Genomic DNA, 20,583 nt, shown 5'->3' on the forward strand with positions numbered 1-20,583 from the left:
GTGGAGGGGGCTTCTGTTTCTCTAGTACCTCTTCCCACCTAAACCACAGCCAGTGCCACTGGTTTCAGTCCTGACAGCTTAGCGTGAGAGCAGGTTTGCCAGTCAACAAGGAAATCTGGTATTCTGAAGATGCAGCTTTTCAGTATCCTTGCATGCATCTCAATTGCTGGTGCTAAAATAAATCTTAGGGCCTGCAAAAACTGCTTGTTACCATTCCCGCAGCTGCACAACAACCCAAAGGCATGTTTTCTCCATCTCACCTTGTCTCATATGAATGCAATTGAACAGTGATGTCATCTCTTCCATGGCAAAACCAACTGCTGCTCATTTGCCTACATGCCAAATTATGTTGCAGTGTGAATTGGGCTTGTGACCCTGAACAGAATTACTGGTTGTCTTAGCAAATGTGTGTTCCTAAACCCATGTTTCCTCAAGTGATGTGACTGCAGGGGAGGGGGATTTGTGGGGGAAAGACTGGACATCTGCTGACTGCCCCTGCAACGCCCCACCAAAAAAATATATTTTCCTCCAGCCTTTATCTCCAATCAAAGAAGCTGCATGGGGAAAAGGCAGTCAAACAAAGCTTGGGAGAATAAATGGGTGAAGCTAGCAGCTCTTTAATACACAAGAACTGAAATAGGCACCTTGTTGTATACATATGTGATTCGGTTTACAAATTCTATACCTGGCAGCCGAAACAACTGGATTGTTTAAAAATGGTGCAAAAACAATGTGCCCCTTACATAACTTATTTTTGTCGTCTTTCCCGTAACTGGTTTTTTTAAGCAGGTTATTGAAATGCATCGAACAATCCTTTGTAGTTTTGTTTTTCATACTCTTGTGTTGTGGCTGACTTATTTTTGGAAGAAGCCTTCATCTAAAAATGGAGTCAAAAGATACAGCAAAACAATAATTCCACTGTTCTGTTGTACTGCATCATCACAATGGTGCAGAAAGTCTGGGCTCACTTGACCCAAGATCAGACTCCGGATTATCAAAACAAAAACAAACATTGCTCACTCGCGCTTTCATTCGGGTTCACAAAGTGCCCTTGCTGGGATTTTTCATGGATTGGCCAACAACAACAAAAATAAACAAAGGTTTTCCAAGCCTCCACCATTCTGAGGCACTCATACAAATCTGGGAGTCGGGGTGAACCTGTGGCCCTCCCAGTGTTGCTGGACTACAACTCCCATCATCCCCACTAGCTGTGCTTTAGTCTTATCTGGATTGAGCTTGGCTCTCACCCGGACCATTACTGAGGCAAGCCAACAATCCAGCACATCCACTGCCTCACCTGCAAATGTAAAGAAGTAGAGCTGTGTGCCATCAACATATTGCTGACAAAATAGTCCTAAGTGCTCTCTCTCCTTTTAGTTTCTTCCTGCCAAGCCTCTCTTGTTAGTTTCCATTTGGTTCTCCCTAAAGCCAGCTTCCAATGCAAAAGTGTATTTTGGCTGTCACGTATGAGCAATTAGTGAATGAGAATTATTGGAGGAGGAGGAGGACATCCACCTAACTTTTGAATTCAGAAATGCTCTTTAAGTGCAGAATTAAAGGCCACATTGCACAATATACGGCAGCTGCATTGAGTTAGATCAACAGCCCCCTTCCTCATTGCAAATCATGGTGGGAGCGGGTCTAAAACAGAGAAAAGTGCAGGAAGCAAGAGCACTTTCAGACCACCTGTTTATAGAGCATTCATAGGTAGGAAGGAATGATGACTGGCTATTTAATGAGCCTTCACTCTGATTTGTCTGCAGGGAGGTTAGATGATGTTGCATCAAAGCAAGTCTCAACCTAGTGCATTTTCCCACTGCTTTCCTTATTGAAATAAGTCCAGCCTTCTGGGGAAATGGGTTTGCTGCACTATGCCTTCCAATCAACCACACTTTCACAAAATGATTTCTGCACAAAATGTGACTCAATCCCACCACAAAATAGCCACTGCTTGGAAGCTCCCTAACTGAGCATACACAAACTGCCAAAAGAACTGTGAAGCAGTGAAATTTGAGCTTTGAAATTCTAACCGGGCAACCCTAGGAGAAATTTAGTGGCACGCGCAAAACTTTTTGTAGTGTTTGTCTCCCTAGAGGGTGAAATGGACGGAAAGAGAATAAACTGATTTCTTGGGTTACTTGAATTGAGTGCAGCTATAGCTCTAGTCGGCAGTGACAGATGTAACAAGAAAGCATAAGGAGACTAAGTAAATCCACACAGTGGTAAACCGAATGAGAACCAGCTGCATTGTAATTTCTTTCCTTCAGGTTTAATTCAGGTGAGGAACTATAACGATTTTTTTATATATATATAATCCTCAGCTGAGGATTCTATATATATTAGTAATTTTGCACTGATATTCATATGCATTTTTGTAATGTTTCATTTAAGTTGTCTGCCGTTGCTTCAGTTTTTTGTACAGATCTTTTTTAATATATTAAGTGGTACAGTTATTAAATAATCAAAATCAAAGAATAAAATAGTCGGAATCAGGCATTCATTGATGGGCTTTAAAAAAACAAATAAGGTGAGTTGAGAGCGTGCAAGAGAGTGCCTACACTTTCTGTATTTTCAAGCGGGACTTTTCTGCAAGAGCAGAGTAGTTTCCATGGACCTGAGGAGGGTCTTATGTGGGACCTCCCACAAGGAGGCTTCCCCACTACACAAAAGTCATCCTCAAACCTGCAGAAGGTGATGGGGACAGAAGGCAGAGCTAGCATGCTTGTCTACTCTCTCCCCTCCTCATCAGCTTAGTTAAGCCTGGCAATGAGTACCTGAATAGGGCCAGTGGGTGTCCTTAATCAGCATCCTGATGAGACAATGGACTGGATGAGGGCCAATAAACTGAGGTTCTGGAGATGACTGAGCTTCCCCCTAAGCGATCAGGTTCACAGTCTGAGAGATGCTCATTGATCCTGCCGTGTCGCTTGAGGCAGAAATGGACTCATCTTTAATCAGGTTAGGATAATATACCAGCTGCAATCCTATAAGGGGCTTTAAATTTCAGGCAGAGAAATTGACGTATATGCCACCTCCCTCTTCCCATCAGGAACAGCCCAAAACTGCTGTGAGGGCAGTCCCTCCATAGTGACCCCAGCACATAACAGGGGGACGGAGTCAGCATGGAAAGAGCACCTCCAATCTCCCCCGTGCCTTATAAAATTTTATTGCTCTGCCACTGGCTTTATAGCCACAAATGACTCCACATTTATTATTAAAAGTCTTGAGCATTCCTATACGGTGTCTGCCACGAAAACTGCCAAAATGCACTGCATTGTCTTTAAACTATGCTAAAGAGGTATTCTAATATTAGAATGCCTTGAAGAATCAGAACCTAATTTGGTAAAAAAAAAGAGAGAGACTTGCTAGTGATCCAAAGTGTTTAGATTTTCACCTTTTATGTATAATGCCCAACGGAGAGAAACAGATGCCCATTCCTGTCCTTTCTTAGCATCAGATTTTCATAAGCTGTATTCATAACAGGGACTCTCTTTAAATGTATGACTGAATGGATCCATACTTAAAACACACATCTTTCCAAAGGCTGGAGAGGCATAACTGGCATTCATGGCTGCCGCAACTCTTCCTTTCTTGGGGAAAGAAGCCCAGAGCTTGGGGGCGGGGTCTGCTTTGTATGCAGAAGGTCGCAAGTTCAATCCCCATCATCTCCAGAGAGCTGCTGCCAGTCAAATGGAGACAATATTGAGGTACATAGACTAGTGGTCTGACTCAATATAAGGCCCTATGTCCCTTGCCCCCAGAGCAGTCGCCTTTCAGCTACTGCCACTTCTTAAATCCTGGCATCTCACTGTTGCCACAAAGGAGGCTTTCTCTCTGCCAATTTCACTACCCCTCTTCCCCACCCCCACTATTATAGTCAACGGTAAGTTGTTAACACACCTGTGTTAATAAGAGACATTGCCTTGGTCTCTTGACCTGAGTCTCCTATTTTCATTGCTGCATTGTTTAAGGCAATTTTGTGTGTGTGCATATTTTAATTACCAATCTTTATAGGGCAGTGGTCAGAGTGTTGGGCCCAGAAGAAGAAGGTTCAAACCCTCACTCACGGGGTAAGCTCACTGAGTGATCCTTGGACTAGTCACTGTCTCCCATCCAAATGTACCTCAAAGGGGAGTTGTAAGGATAGCATGGGGGGAGAGGGGAGCTCCTGGAGCTCCTTGGAGGAAAGGTGGGGTATAAATGTAATAATAATAATTTTAAGGTTTGTGCAACTTGTTTATCTTCTTTATAAACCACACAGAAGTCTATTTAGGCATTAAGCAGTATACTACTACTACTACTAGTACTACTACCAATAATAATAATAATACCACCACCACCAACAACAACAACAATAAAGTAAAAGTGGTGAAGCAGAACCTACAGAAGCTGTAGCCTCAATAGCCAAAGCTGAGGCGAGCCCACACACTGCTGTGCAGCCACAAGATGTGGCATTGTGCTGCAACTTGGATCTCCTTTGGGTGCCTCCTCCTTGAGAGGTGAGGAGGGTGGCAACATGAGAACGGGTCTTCTCTGCAGTGGCTCCCCATCTGTGGAATGCTCTCCCCAGGGAAGTTCGCCTGGCACCTTCATTATACACCTTTAGGTGCCAGGCAAAAACGTTCCTTTTTAACCAGGCCATTGATTGACCTGATTGACATCCTATGCCAGGCTTCCTCAGCCTCGGCCCTCCAGATGTTTCTGGCCTACAACTCCCATGATCCCTAGCTAGCAGGACCAGTGGTCAGGGACGATGGGAATTGCAGTCTCAAAAACATCTGGAGGGCCGAGGTTGAGGAAGCCTGTCCTATGCCCTTTTAAAATGTGGCTCTTTTGAGGGGGTGTTATTCGGTTAATATTCTTATTATGATTTTATATACTGTGATCTTTTCTGTGAACTGCCCTGAGACCTCCAGGTATAAGCACGGTATATAAATTCAATCAATCAATCAATCAATCAATATCTTTGAGCCCCATCCTAGGTGCTCCATGTCTGATAATAATATTGTTCTTCTGAACCGTGGCATCCATAATACTAAGCGCAGAAACTCTGAAGAAGCAGTAAAAATGCCTGCAAACTAGCAACATGGAAATGGGAATGAGTGCAGAACTAGATCTTTGCCACTGCACTGAATGGGTATCCTCAGATTATTATTTTGTTCTACAGAAGCTAAATAAGAAAAAGAAGAAAAAACACTGGTGGCTAGAATGAAAACTGTACTGTTTTCAGTTTCCTGTTTTTGTTGTTGTACACCATCCTGATATGTTATGCTATGGCAGTATAGAAGTAACTTAACAAAACAAAACAAAACAACAACATAACATACAAGGAGAAGTTGTGGAGAGGGTGGTCAGATGATGATGAGGAATAGATCAGAGAGCTGGAGGAACCCAGGAAGGGTCCCAGAGGATATAGGGAGGAGGAATCTGACCCACAGGACTGTGGGCTCAGTGGGCTGTGGGTCTGGATCCTGGAGAAGGGCATAACAGGTTGTCAAAAGAGTACTCGACCCCTGTGACAGTGGAGACCGCACACTCAATGCCACCAACCACAGAGCTGCCTTTGTTGGTCCTCCCTGTCAGTGAAGAGGCACACCTTTCTAAGGAGTCACTGAGAGAAATGTCAAATGTTGATCTGGCTCCAACTCTGTGCCCAGTTCCAAGGATCTGGCAGGTACAAATCTCACTGGAGCCAGCCTCTATGGAGATCACTTCTCATTTGTAAGCAAAAAAAAAAAAGGCCAGACCACTGGGTGGAAAAGCTTTCCTTCCTGCTGTTAATTGCTGTTACCTGAGGGTGTAAGATGTGGGGAAAGCCAGTGTATAATACAGCTTCCACCTGGAGGCTGCTTAGAGTATAGCAGCAATCAGCAATATCCTGACAGCCACGACTTCATCAGAAGCACAATTCTGACAGAATTACAAAATACAGGTGCCTTGCTTTATAATACTGAGCCAAATAAAAACAAGCTTTTGAACTGGGGTGAGGAACCCTGGGCCTGGGGGTCGAAAGCAGCTTTCCAGGCCTCTTTGTCTGGAACTTTCCTCTGGCCACAGGCCTCACTGGTCTTGCTCTAAGCCAGTTATAGTGAACCTGTGGCCCTTCACAGCCTCTTGGACTCCAACTCCCATCAGCCCCAGCCAGCAAGGCCAATGGGCAGGGATGCTGGGAGAGGAAGTCCCTCTCCTCAAATGTGTCTTGGTGGGAATGCGCCTTTGAACTGCCTCCTGCTTGCCTGGATGGAGAGGAGCATACATGGGCAGAAAGCTCTGTCATCTGTGGGGCTGGAATGTGCAATGGCAAGAGCCCTTCCCCCCTTTGGGTCCCCATCCCTGCTTTGGAAGACTGAATGTGGCTTGGTTGTTTCATAACTCGGCTCCCAATCTGTGTTCCCCCACCAGCACCATCTGCAGCCAAGTTAAGACAGCTTAATCACATCGCATGCAGCAAGATGAAAATATATTCATAACAAAAATGCCAGGGTGCAAGTTCTTACTTTTATTTCCACCATCTTTCCGCCGTGTTCAATGTGCCTCTCGAGGTATTCTGAAGACAGCAGATCACTGAAATGACAGGCAAGGAGTGCTCCGTTATACGACATTTCCTCAGCATGTAAACACTGGCGTTTAAAAAGCAAATACTTTTTCTCAAATGTTCCTACACACACACTAAAAACGCTTGACAGTTAGCTCCAGCAAAGCTACATTCGAAATGTGTCATTTTTCATAAAAGTAGCTATGCTGAAAAGGTGCTGCCGGTGTTTTAAAAACCAGTGACCTAAGAGATGCAGATAGCAGACAACCCAAACCCCTAACGGATGTATCAAACCTAAAAATATAAAAATAAAAAATACAGTAAAACAAACACTACAAAGCAATGACTTGTTTCTTTTCTAACTCAAGCATTTCAGTGTTTCTATGTATAACTATATAATAATATGAACCTCTAGGTTTCAGGTACACTCCCATTATTTTTGTCATTGCTGTAACAATTACAATTCTTTCCGATAAAAACATACTAATTTTAGCAGGTAAGTATAGAAAGCAAGATGGCTCCAATGGATTTTCACCTTACTTAAAGCAGTAGTTAAATATCATTTTTCATAGGGAGATTGAGCGTTTCGTGAGGCAGTGTGGGAGAAATCAATGAACTATTTGTTCACACTGTTTATTTGTTTTAAGAGCTATGAAATAAGGAGCTGTTTCTGACAAGTCCGCACATTTTGAAGTGATCTTTCTATTTGTCCCGAGGAAAGATTCTGCTTATAGAATTCTCAGTTATACATACAGAAAAGGTGGCAACAAGTGCAGATATCTGAGAAATTCCAGAGCAAGGGCAACTAAGTCTGTAGCATCAGTAACCAGCTCCATGTTATGCAGTGCTATCCTTCCATTCTACCTGCCGCTGAGTTGCTAAATTGAAAGTTTGGTGGTACTAATATAAACACAATGTATATGGCCCAATAAACTCTGTTTGGCCACTGTCGTTTTAGCATGTAATAAACATTGCAAGGAGTGTGGTGGTCTTTAAGCAGAGGCTTGACAACCATATGTCAGGAGTGCTCTGATGGTGTTTCCTGCTTGGCAGGGGGTTGGACTCAATGGCCCTTGTGGTCTCTTCCAACTCTATCATTCTATGATTCTATGATCCAACGATTTAATGATAAGAGGGGGTGAAAACACTAGTGTAAATGAAAAGCTTCCCTTTACCAACTTTTTAATTAGAGAAAAGGTGGGGAACCTTAGGTCAAGAGGCCAAATGGGTCTACATAGAGTTGGAAGGGACCCCAAGCGCCATCTCATCCAATGTCCTGCAATGCAAGAATCTCAACTACAGCATCCATGACAGATGGCCACCCAATCTCTGCTTAAAAACCTCCAAGGAAAGAGAGCCCATAACCTCCCGAGGGAGTCCGTTTCACTGTCGAACAGCTCTTACTGTCAGAAAATTCTTCCTGATGTTCAGTTGGAATCTTCTTTCATGTAACTTGAAGTGACCAGTTCAGGTCATAGCCTACAGAGCAGGAGAAAACAAACTTGCTCCGATGCTCCATCTTCCATATGACAGCCCTTGAGATATTTGAAGATGCCTATCATATCTCCTCTCAGTCTCCTCTTTACCAGGCTAAACATACCCAACTCTCTCAACCGCTGATCATATCGCTTGGTTTCCGGACCCTTGATCAACTTGGTTGCCCTCCTCTGCACATGTTCCAGCTTGTCAACATTCCTATTAAACTATGGCACCCAGAAATGGACACAGTACTCCAGATGTGGTCTGACCAAGGCAGCACTATTAATTCCCTTGATCCACCAGACACTACACTTCTGTTAATTAAGCCTAGGAAAGCATTAGCTTTTCTGCTGCTGCATCATACAGTTGACTCATGACACAATTCTCATTAAGAAAACCCACCAGGAAAGCCAACTTCTATCTACAATAAGTCATGTTCAGAGACATATCCAACACATACATTTAAAAAGCAAAACAAAATTTGACCACACCTAAGGAAGAGCAATTTATCATTCAAAAGTCTGGTGGTATTAAAAAAGGTTTTGCCTGGCACCAGAATGCATTTATACCTTGCTTGAGCATCAGGAATATATTTGAGGGCTAGCTATAACTTTGTTGTTGTTGTTGTTTAGTCGTTTAGTCGTGTCCGACTCTTCGTGACCCCATAGACCAAAGCACGCCAGGCACTTCTGTCCTCCACTGCCTCCCGCAGTTTGGTCAAACTCATGCTGGTAGCTTCGAGAACACTGTCCAGCCATCTCGTCCTCTGTCGTCCCCTTCTCCTTGTGCCCTCCATCTTTCCAGGGAGTCTTTTCCAGGGTCTTTTCCAGGGAGTCTTCTCTTCTCATGAGGTGGCCAAAGTATTGGAGCCTCAGCTTCACGATCTGTCCTTCCAGTGAGCACTCAGGGCTGATTTCCTTGAGAATGGAGAGGTTTGATCTTCTTGCAGTCCATGGGACTCTCAAGAGTCTCCTCCAGCACCATAATTCAAAAGTGTCCATTCTTCGGCGATCAGCCTTCTTTATGGTCCAGCTCTCACTTCCATACATCACTACTGGGAAAACCATGGCTTTAACTATACGGACCTTTGTTGGCAAGGTGATGTCTCTGCTTTTTAAGATGCTGTCTAGGTTTGCCATCACCTTTCTCCCAAGGAGCAGGCGTCTTTTAATTTCGTGACTGCTGTCACCATCTGCAGTGATAATGGAGCCCAAGAAAGTAACTAGTTACTATAACTAGTTTTGCCAATTTCTGGGTGTGTTGATGAAAACCAAACAGCAGAACAGGCTTGCGTTCCATACAAATTTAAAGCTGTAATCCTGTACACACTTTCTTAGGAGCAGGCCCCCACTGAATTCAGGAAGACTTACACACCTCAGGAGGCATGCATAGGATTGTCCTGCAAATGCTTTATTTTAGTGCTGCTGACGGCTTGTTTACTGATACAAAACAGAGAGTGCAGAACTCCCACCTCACTTGGAAACCATTCTCTTAACGCTGCTGAGAGTAAAGAAGAATTTTATGAATCAAATAAAAGTATTTCTAGAACACATTGCCAAAGTTTTATTGCTCTTCTTTGCAAACACCGCCACATCATACCAAACTGGGGTGGGAACTGATTTGTGGGGAAGGGCCGTAGCTCAGTGCTAGAGCACATGTTTTGAATACGGAAAGCTCCATGCTCAGTTGCTGGCACCTCCTGCTAGGTCTGGGAAATATTCCTGCATGAAAGCCTGGAGAACGGCTGCCTGCTGGATATAGACAATACTAAGCTAGATGGGCCAATAGTCTGAAATCAGTATAAAAGCAGCTTTCTGTGTTCAATAGGAGCATTATTTGTTTTTAACAAGATGCAGGCTAATGTTTCCCAGCGTGGAACGACAAAAGCCCAGTTTTTAATAAATATTGCAAACATCTTGCAAAGATTTATGGGAGACCTAACAAAAATGCAAGCCACTAACATAAGGCAAACAGCAGTAGGAGTTTTAATATGGCAAAACAGAATTGTACGCCACACATGCCATTTTTGCTGTACTTAAAGGGCATAGCTTTTTGTTACAAGGAAATAATTGGCTTTTATTAACCTTCACGGCGCAAACAAAAAATCTAAGCAAATGCACAAGAATTGGCACTTGCCCTTGTGACATAAAAGCACAGATTTGCTTTTGCAATGAAATCATTTGCATTTGAATGGTGACAAATAGCATGATTCTTTTATGTCCCTTGAAATCGGAATAGTGTTGCTTGACAGCAGGACTACCCTGAAATCCTGCTAGCTTGAAAGTGGTGGTAAGTGAAGGAGGAGGCAACATATATATTAAGGTGCAACAGCTCTAAACCAACTTTAGGTTCACAGGCAGACATTTTTGGTTAAAACAAGAATAGCGTAAAAGGAATCAATGCAGAACAGCCACGTAGCCAGATTTCTTGGAAATCTAGAATAATCCTGTTGGGGATAGCTTTTCTGGGTGTGTCATGAAAACGGGGCGGGGAGGGTGTCATTTGGACCCTACTGATTCAAGGATGCCCTGATGCACCCCCTTATGGCGTTTGCCCGTTCGTTTAGAGCCTGTCTGTACAGAGGGGGGAAGAAAGGGTTAAAATGTAGACCAATCGGAAAGCTGGAGGCGGAGCCTACATGTGTATAAAAAGGCTTAGCCCGAGATTTGTTAGAGTTGTTGCTGGGTAGTTGGTTGGTTTTAGTGGGTTGGCTGGTTGGGAAAGGGAGTGGGAGAAGCAGTTGTCAGGCACCTGGAAATAGAGAGACAGGGCAGTGGGTTCTTGATTGAGGGGAGTTGGAAGAGATAAAGGTAAAGGGACCCATGACCATTAGGTCCAGTCGTGGCCGACTCTGGGGTTGCAGCACTCATCTCGCTTTATTGGCTGAGGGAGCCGGCGTACAGCTTCTGGGTCATGTGGCCAGCATGACTAAGCCGCTACTGGCGAACCAGAGCCGCGCATGGAAACGCCGTTTATCTTCCCGCCGGAGCGGTACCTATTTATCTACTTGCACTTTTTGGCGTGCTTTCGAAGTGCTAGGTTGGCAGGAGCAGGGACCGAGCAACGGGAGCTCACCCTGTCGCGGGGATTCGAACCGCCGACCTTCTGATCAGCAAGTCCTAGGCTCTGTGGTTTAACCCACAGCGCCACCCACGTCCCTGGTGGAAGAGATAGAGAGAGGGAAATAAGACTAAGAAAGTAAAGAGTAACAACATTTGGAATGCTGTGAAAGTTTGTTTGTGTCAGAAATAAAATACACTCATCTCTATTAATCTGAGAACCTGACTGAGACTGAAGTGATTTTACCGCGGAGGACCTGTTTGGTGGCAGCAGATTAGTGGTGTGCGGGTCAATAGTCCGTGAGACGATCGGGGCTCTGTACGAATGCCACACCCGTTTCGAGTCCTACTGGCCCCAAAACACCACCAGCGGTGTTTGCATGCATCTATGCAAGCAGGGTGTTCCACCAGTGTACCAGGAGTTCCTCCAGAGCAAGAGAGGATGTCCCTGCCAATGGCACTCATCTTCAGAAAAGCAGCCTTCATGCTGACTCTTACACCTCCTCAGCCAGACTCCAGATGAAGATATGATGGCTCTGTTAAGCACATTAAATATTGATGAAATTGTATGATAGTGAAATTTAGAAATAAGTACTTAGTCCTTTATCAGCCATCCCGGGGACTTTGCACTCCTTGGCCAGAACACTGGAAGGTAGGATAGGGTTCAGTTCTTACCAAGCAATCAGGGGGAAAGAGCTGTAGCTCAGTGGCACAGCACATGCTTCTCGTACAGGAGGTCCCAGATTAAATCCCTGGCATCTTCAGGTAGGGCTGGGAAAGAACTGTGGCTGAAACCCTGGAAAGCTGCTGCCAGCCAGGGTTGAATATTCTGAGCTAGAATGGTCTGGCTCAGTACAGTGGTACCTTGGTACTCAAATGGCTTGGCTCCTGAACAAATTGGCTCCCGAACGCCGCAAATCCAGGAGTGTGTGTTCTGGTTTGTGAACGTTTTTCGGAAGCCTTACGTCCGACATGGCTTCTGATTGAGTTCAGGAAGCTCCTGCAGCCAATCGGAAGCCGCGCCTTGGTTTTTGAACGGTTTCAGGAGTCAAACAGACTCCCGGAACAGATTAAGTTTGAGAACCAAAGCACCACTATATACATCAGGAGCAGGTGTCAGGAGCAGATGAGCAAAACTCACATGTTGTCAGTGAAGTTAATTCTTTATTCAAGGAAAGAAAGACAGCTCAGGAGGCCAGGCTGAGAGAACACAGAAACTCTTCCCGGTGGAACTTGCAGTTGCGAGGACTGAAGTTACCCACCTTCCCGCAGCTTCCCAAGTCTCCTCCTCCCCCAGTTCCTCCCCAAGCAATCTGAGGCTCTGTTGCCCTGCCTGTCTTTGTTCCTCTCTCTTCATACGTCTTTGGATTATGTGAAGGAAGCCAGGTAGCTCAGAATCTTCAAGATACATATTGTAGTGGTTGACAGAAGAGTAAAATCATGAGCACCACTATAAAATGCCCATTCAAGGGACGTAAAAAAGTTATACAAGAAAGCCACAACTAATCTTCTACTTCAGCTGGCAAACAGTTGTTGTTTAGTTATGTCCGACTCTTCGTGACCCCATGGACCAGAGCACTCCTGGCAAACAGTAGACCTCTTAATTGCTTAATCACAGACTCGGGAGAGAAGAAACTGAGCCAATCCTAATTATCCAACCGCAGACTCCAGAACATGACCACGGCATCTTGAGTAAACCACCATCAATCATTTATGTACAACAAACATGCTAGATTAGAATTCAGCATGCACAACAACTAAGGCTAAAGGCAGCATCTACTGCCGAACTACAAACATTTACATTAAAAATCCAGGCACAATGCAACTTTAGGTTAGAAAACAGGATATCCTTTCGGTTCAGAACTTCTGGTGCCACATTGTTTACAGTGTATCAACACATCAGCAACAAGGAAAAGGAACCTATGGTTCTCCAGCTGTTGGACTACACCCTCCATCATCCCTTGGCCATTTTGGCTGGGGCTGATGGGAGCTGGAATGCAAGAAAATTGAGGGTTGGGGCACAGCTTCGCTATCCCTACCCTACAGCCTCCATTATGATATCAGGGAAGAGATGCATGGACTTGTTGACACTGCAGGCAAAAAGCAGGTTGTCTGCCTTCTGTTTAGGTGCAATGGTAACACACAAGCAATCATCCAATATCTTTCTGGGGTGCTTTGCACTTTTAAAGAGCATGCACAACAGAATCCCCCCACCCCCAGGAGATGCCACATAAAAGTTAACAAAATTCTAGGAACGGCCGTGGTTCAACTCCAGATCTGGTGGCAGAATTAAAGAGTTCCCTTTAAAAAGAAACTCACTTCTCCACAATGTTAATCAAACTCATATAACCACATTGTTTCATGGCTCTCTGCATCCTGCCCCAGCACCAATTTGGCAAAAAGGGCAGCTGAAACTTTGCTTTTTGGGAATCTAATCTGCCATCCTGCCTTGGAAATGAACATGTCTAGGAAGACGCAAGAAGCACCAGCAACAAAATATTGCAGGGTATCCTACATTCTGTGGTACCGAGCATGCTGAGTCTTCAGTGGGTTGTTTGGGGGATCTTTAGCCCCCTTAGTTTTTAAAAGTGGGGTATTTTTTGTCCCCCAAACAGTGTGGTGTAGTGGTTAAGAGCGATAGACTAGGAATCTGGGGAACCGAGTTCGCGTCTCCGCTCCTCCACATGCAGCTGCTGGGTGACCTTGGGCCAGTCACACTTCTTTGAAGTCTCTCAGCCCCACTCACCTCACAGAGTGTTTGTTGTGGGGGAGGAAGGGAAAGGAGAATGTTAGCCGCTTTGAGACTCCTTTGGGTAGTGATAAAGCGGGATATCAAATCCAAACTCCTCTTCTTCTTCTTCCGCTTCTTCTCGCTGGCCCTGTTTCTGGCTATACTGGTAGCACTCACCATGACTTCACTATTAGAAGGAGTTTGTGTCAGTCCTTTGCACACCACATCTTTGGTGAATCAGTTTGTGAAGGATGACTATGAAATAGAGGAACTGCTGATGAGACATGGCTTCTGCTGTGTTACTCAGTACGATACCAGTCTCTTCCCAGAAGTGGGTCTGCTGGCAAGTGGAGGGTATTGTGACATTACTGGGGCTGGATTTCCTCTCCTTCCTCTTGCAGCAGATCCACTTACAGGAAAGGCCTAGAACCTACTGTGCAAGCGAGAATCCTTCACCAACAGTCGGCTGACCTACAAAGAATATCCTAACAAGACTATTTGTTCCTAAGTAATTCCATTAATGCTCTTTCTTTCTGCAAACATAGCAGAAAGGGAACTTACTGAAACAAGGAGGAGGAGTTTTTAAAGTGCTTGTCCTTCCTTGTAGAAAGAAGTTGGCTGGTACATGCACTCTCATGCTTCACTAGGTGTTTTGTTTTATTTAGGTGCCAGGTGAAAACGTTTTCTTTCAACCAGGCATTTGGCTGATTAACATTATGAGGCTTTTAAAACGTGTTTGTGGGAGTGTGCTTATTTATTTGTTTTATTATGTATTCTGTGTTCTCATTTTGCATTTTTATGTTGTGAACCACCCTGTGATCTTTGGGTGATGGGGAGCATACAGATCATGGAATCACAGAACTGTAGAGGTGGAAGGGACCTCCCAGGGCCATCTACTCCAACCTCCTGCAATGCAGGAATCTCAACTCAAGCATCCATGACAGATGGCCATCCAACCTCTGCTTAAAAACCTCCAATGAAGAAGAGTCCACAGCCTCTCAAAGGAGTCCATTCCACTGTCAAACAGCTCTTACTGTCAGAAAGTTATTTCTGATGTTTCGTCGGATTCTCCTTTCTTGTAACTTGAACCCACTGGTTCGGGCCCCACCCTCTGTACCAGCAGAAAATAAGCTTCCATGTGACAGCCCTTTAGATATCTGAAGATGGCTATCATCTCTCCATCTCCTTCTCCTCTTTTCCAGGCTAAACACACCCAGCTTATTTACTATTTAATAAATAGTAAATAAATAATGGACACAATTAATTGAAATTTTTAAAAATAACCATCTTGAAACCTGTGACTTAAGATAGTCAGGCAGACGAAAACATCTTATTGACAGTAGCTCTTCAGAGTTTTGGATGGGGGTCTTCCCCAGTCCTACCTAGAGAAGTTGAGGATTTAACTGGTGACCCTTTGCATGCAATCCATCTGCTCTAAGCACTGAGCTACCCCAAAACCTACTAAGGCTGCGGTCCTAAAGCACATTTTTTATAGGGCAGGTCCTAGTGAACCCAATGGGACTTATTTCTGAGTAAACACACTGAAGGGTTGCACTGCAAACCAGCATTTCCCACCACTGTAAGTGGTATTTCTGCCATTCCCACCGCCATTCACGACTTTTAGGTCCTCAGCCATTTCAGTGAGATTTTGCAATGCATCCTCCGTTCTACATCCTTGTGGAATCTCCCTCAACACTACTAAATTATTGATAGTTTAAAAAAAGGAAAAAACCCTGTTCTGATGCACTATGTGCTATTTATAACCAGGGGAGGAGGGGGGGAATCAAACTACACAAGGATGCAGCAGCTCTGTGCTGCTTTTCAGCTGTCAAGCACAATGTCTGCAGTTGCCAATTTTAGAGCTAACCAAAGAATGGAATTTTTATTTATGAGAATGTAATGGGGATCTGATAATTGTAACGATTAAAGGGGGAAATGAAATCAAAAACAAATCTTTAGCAGTGCCCATTTAAAAAAATTACTATGTAACACTACGCCTATTTAATTTGGTGTAAACTCCCCAAACCCCAATAAATGTGTATATATTGTGATTTTTTAAAGAACAACAACAACCCTAAATGTGGTGGAAATCTGCATCCAGAATAAAATGCCTAGTTATTTTAGTGCATCAGATTAGTCACATGAATAAAACAAATTTATGTTAGCAAACGAGGTAAGATTCAATCCTCAGCATACATCAACACAAAAAGTACATCAAAACAAACCTTTTCCACCATATGCTAGCTGCATCTCAAGTCACAGCTACATACCTGTCAATTAATCCTGCCGTGAAATGTTCATTCAAGGACAAACACATCACCTAGGTGCCATCTAAAATGGATGAACAGTTGCATTATTTCCCTAGCCCAGGGATGGGGAAATCTATGGTCCTCTAGATGCTGTTGGACTCCAACCTCCATCATCCCTGAACACTGGCCATGCTGCCTGGGCTAATGTGAGTTGGAAACCAACAATATCTGGACGGCCACATGTTGCCCATCCCATCTTTAGCCAAACATAAAATCAGACATAGAATCAAAGAATTGGAGAGTCTATGCATGTGTGAACACTCTATCCAGCCACCAGGCCATGCTCCTGAAGTCACAGCCCTCACCAGTCCTGCCTAGCTGGAATGTGTCCTCAAATTGCGATGTCTCTCGCTTGCCTGGAGGTGCCTGTGTATACAGAAAATTCTGACTTCTGCTTGGCTGGAACGTAGCCTATTGTACAAAGCCACATTCACTGTTCTGCCAACTTTTGCCTCTGGCCCTTTCTACTGGGTCCACCACCACTGCCACACAGCTCCCACTAAGCTAACCATGAAGGAATATGGCCCTCTAGCTGAAAAAAAGACTCTCCAGAATTACCATTCTACTGCAATGGTAATTCAACAGGTACTAGAAATTGCATGGCTCAAAAGAGCTTGTTTATCATTTATACCAGCAGTTCCTACTATTTCAAAAGTGTCAAGGTGGCCAGGGCTCAGGCACAGAGTTCCTCAAAATAAAAAGACTGAGATATGATGGGGGAAGAATATTGTTATAGATTGGGGGTGGCTAAAAGCTAGAAATTAATAAATGGTAGGATTTTGGTTATTTGGACTTTTGAAGATTGGAGGCCAGTGGAAAAGTACAGGCTAAGCTTTTTTATTTCCAAGACAGGGCCTCAGCTAGGATAGAGGCATTAACATGACAAAAGAGGATGATTGCCCATCTGAGAGCCTGGGAAAGAGAGACATGAAAAGAGTGTCTTTAGCAAGGTGTGCTAGGAAGAAGAAGGGAAAGGAAGAGACTGTGATCCATCTTGAGCCGGTTGGCTGAAGGCTGGCTGGGAGAGATGCAATGGATTCCAGGGCTGCACTGCTGTGGGAGGCAAGCACCTCTTGAAATGACCATGCAGTAAGATCCAGACTCCCTCCATGAAAACTGAAGGTGTAAATATGTGAATAAATCATATTTCTCAAAGCTATGACAGTCTCCTCCATGTCTCACTTCTCCAAAGGAACACAGACCCTAGGTGAGTGCCTGGAACCCCCTGGGATCTTGCTATTGCTTAGCAGAAAGTAGGTACCCAACCTGATATTGTAACAATATCATCTTGAAAGCAGCAAGTGGTCTAGCTTTCGCCTACTTCACTTCCTTGAAGGGACAAGGAACTGGGGTGGAAAAAACTAGCTCCACTGAGCCATGGAGCAAGCAGCTCCTGTTGAACAGTTATTCAAGCAGAATAATATTCCTGTTGATTTAAGAAGCGAAGAGTGAAGCAGGAAGGGGGGGTGAAATAGGAAAAGGAGGTGCTACAGTTGGAGGGGACAGGTTGCTGTCAGGATTGAATTTTAGCTTTTTTTTAATAAGATACCTGTTTTATTTAGCATGCCACCTTGAGATCACAACATCAGAAAGGCAGGGTACAAATACAGAAACACACAAAGATAGCTTGGGAGAAGCTGGGATGCAGCTCCAATGGGCAGCTGCTGAGGTTTGTTTCACTGCTTATTATATTGATTTCATGATCACCAAAGCAAAGTCAGCTGACCTGGTGAGAACGATCCTAAGAACAAACCTTGTCACAAATAAGTGCACTCCACTGTTGAAAAAGGCACATTTCCCCTACAGTCAAATCCTAATGATAAGATGGAAATGACCATTCCATGGGCAGCATGGAAAGCAGGAATGATTGCTAAGTTTGTATGCACAGATGCCAAGAAAGTTTTAAAGAGGAACATTCAAATCACATTCCCAGGGAGCCAGGCCAGCACCACAATTTTTCAGCGTGTCTCCTTACTATGCAAATACAGATGTCTTTTTTTGTGCACCTGCAGGAGAGAGAGAAAATCAGAGATGTCCAGCGACCTCAAGTGCAGAGAGGCATTTTTGTGTGTGCAGGATATTACATTATGATTGTATGGAATGGTCTGGATATTTTTATTAAGCTATTTTACAAATACTGTTTTGTGGTTCATCTTTAAATGGCAGTCAGCTGTCTCCACCCTACTGCGGAATGCTTAATAAAACTTAATGCATTTACAGAGCTAAATAATACATCACTACAACCAGGCATTAAGAGCAAGTGAGGATATGTTTGAAAAATGGCATTTGGAATATCAAGATGAAGGAGTTCCAGGAGATCTAAACTGGACAGTAAACACGAGAAGGTGCTGTCTCCCCATTTTGGTGACACAACTGAACAGCTGGACGTATCATCACCTTTCATATCAACTGTGACTAAACTGTATACATAAAGTAAGTTGTAAATGAGCCATTGTTAAACAACCACTCCACCATCATGCCATTACTGATTTCATTGAACTTCAGCCTCCATGTCAGACAGTATGTAAGCTTAAATGTGCACATATCTGCATGAACTGTCAGATGCAGCTAAGCAGAGGCCAATGTTGACTTTTCCTCTAGAGAAGGTGGTCATAATGTCACCCTCTACTTAAGTGTCATGCACTTCCAGCTGGTACCTCTCCCAACTGCAGCAGGAAAGCCTGTCATCCTCAAGGGGACAAGTTACTTTTGCCCAGCAAGAGAAAGTGGTGGGGAAGAAGAGCCCACACTAAAACAATTATTGCTGCCGGCACAATTTTCATTCTGGCAACGCCTGCAACTTCTCCAAAGGCATAATTCCAGATCCGGCAGCTCACCCAGGAAAGATGCCAGCAGATTTCCAAAGAAAGCTTTTCCTTTACTCAAGGCAGCTCTGTTCCAAAACGGAAGCCCAGCTTCAGATAAGGGACTGCAGCCTTGAGGGACTCTGAAGAAAAACTGCATCCAGAAAAGGCAATACCATCCTGCTCCAAGGCACTTCTATCCCAGTTCCAAATTCCTCGTGGTTTCAGTAGCTCTAGTTCAGACACATGATGGGAAAGTGTGGGGACACAGTCACATTCCCAATAGCCCTGCCCCACCACCCTCCACACATTTGGGCTGAGCTTTTGCAGCAGGGAGGCTTCCCTACTCATGTAGGATCCTTGTGCAATCTAGAATCCCACTGGAGCAGGGTTGTTCTAGATCATGGGGGAACCGACATTAGTAGAGCAGCCTCCCCACTGCAGACATTCTGCCCCATTGCATAGAGCAGGGGTTGTCAACCTGGTCCCTACCGCCCACTAGTGGGCGTTTCAGGATTCTAGGTGGGCGGTAGGGGGTTCTACAGCACAAGCTGAATCCTCCTCCCATCGAGCACTGGTGGGCGGTAAGGAAATTTTGCCATCAAGAAAGACGCATTAGTGGGCGGTAGGTATAAAAAGGTTGACTACCCCTGACATAGCGTACAGGGGAACAGGGCTGTTGGGAAAACAAATAGATGAATCCCCACTTTCCCCCGCAAATGTGATGGGAAATCTTTGGACACGGCAAGTAAGATATCAGGTTTATGTGACTGCTTCCTGCACACACCATTCTCACTTCCTGTTACCCAAAGAAAATATATTAGCAGAATATGATACTGGACTGTGACTCCACTTCCTGAATCTGTGCAAGCAAACAAGTCAAGGTGCTTGACTGTGACAGCTATGCAGCTGGGGACACAGGGACATCACACTTTTTACGTATAGGTTCTCAAACTCCAGCATCTAAAAGACTTCCGGTGATGGGATCGGAGAGCAGCACCTGAAGCTTTAGGTCAGCTTTGATCAGCCTGGTGCCTCCCAAGTGCTTAGACTACAGTTCCCACCATTTGTGCTTGCTGAGGCTGATGGAAGCTGGAATTCTAAACATTAGGACGGCACCAGGTTTGTGAGGTTGCCTTAAGGAGCCCCTTCCAATCCATCATTACAGCGGGCTAGACAGAGGGGCTAAAGTCCTGCTTTGTTGGCATTACCGTATTTTTCGCTCTATAGGACGCACTTTTTCCCCTCCAAAAATGAAGGGGAAATGTGTGTGCGTCCTATAGGGCGAATGCAGGCTTTCGCTGAAGCCTGCAGAGTGAGAGGGGAGAGCCCCAGCGCCAGCCCCACAAGGTCGGGGGACAAAAAATTTGATGCGTCCTATGGGCCGGTGCGTCCTATGGGGCGAAAAATACGGTACTTAATTCCCCACTAGGTGGTAGGGCTTGAGATATTCTTATTACGCCCCTCCAGCCACTGCTAGTCTTTATTTCTTAAGCACTTAATCCATATCCTGCTATGGATTGGTTTGGGCAGGGAGAAGCCAGAGTGCTTAAAGTCAGCGGCATAATAATCAATCATATCTTCTTGAGCCAAAGGCTTTTATACCATCACTCAGACAACAACATTAAACATTTATGCAGGCTGAAAGACACTAGCTACATTTTTT

The 20,583-nt window shown here is 44.5% G+C and overlaps 1 protein-coding gene across 17 annotated transcripts in view; it reads right to left on the reverse strand.

Moving 5' to 3' along the window:
* The window catches only part of ADAM22 (ADAM metallopeptidase domain 22), a 204,640-nt gene that overhangs the window by 65,472 nt on the left and 118,585 nt on the right, over positions 1 to 20,583 (reverse strand). For all 17 annotated transcript variants that reach the window (XR_014540312.1, XM_083578538.1, XM_083578539.1 and 14 more), the window contains one exon: positions 6,498 to 6,564. Coding sequence is in view for 16 of the 17 variants with exons in the window: in XM_083578538.1 (XP_083434664.1) it covers positions 6,498 to 6,564 (67 nt within the window). In the remaining variant the exon portion in view is untranslated. The remainder of the gene's footprint in view (positions 1 to 6,497; positions 6,565 to 20,583) is intronic.

Source organism: Podarcis filfolensis, assembly GCF_964270895.1.
Source record: "Podarcis filfolensis genome assembly, chromosome: 12".
Lineage (NCBI taxonomy): Eukaryota > Metazoa > Chordata > Lepidosauria > Squamata > Lacertidae > Podarcis > Podarcis filfolensis.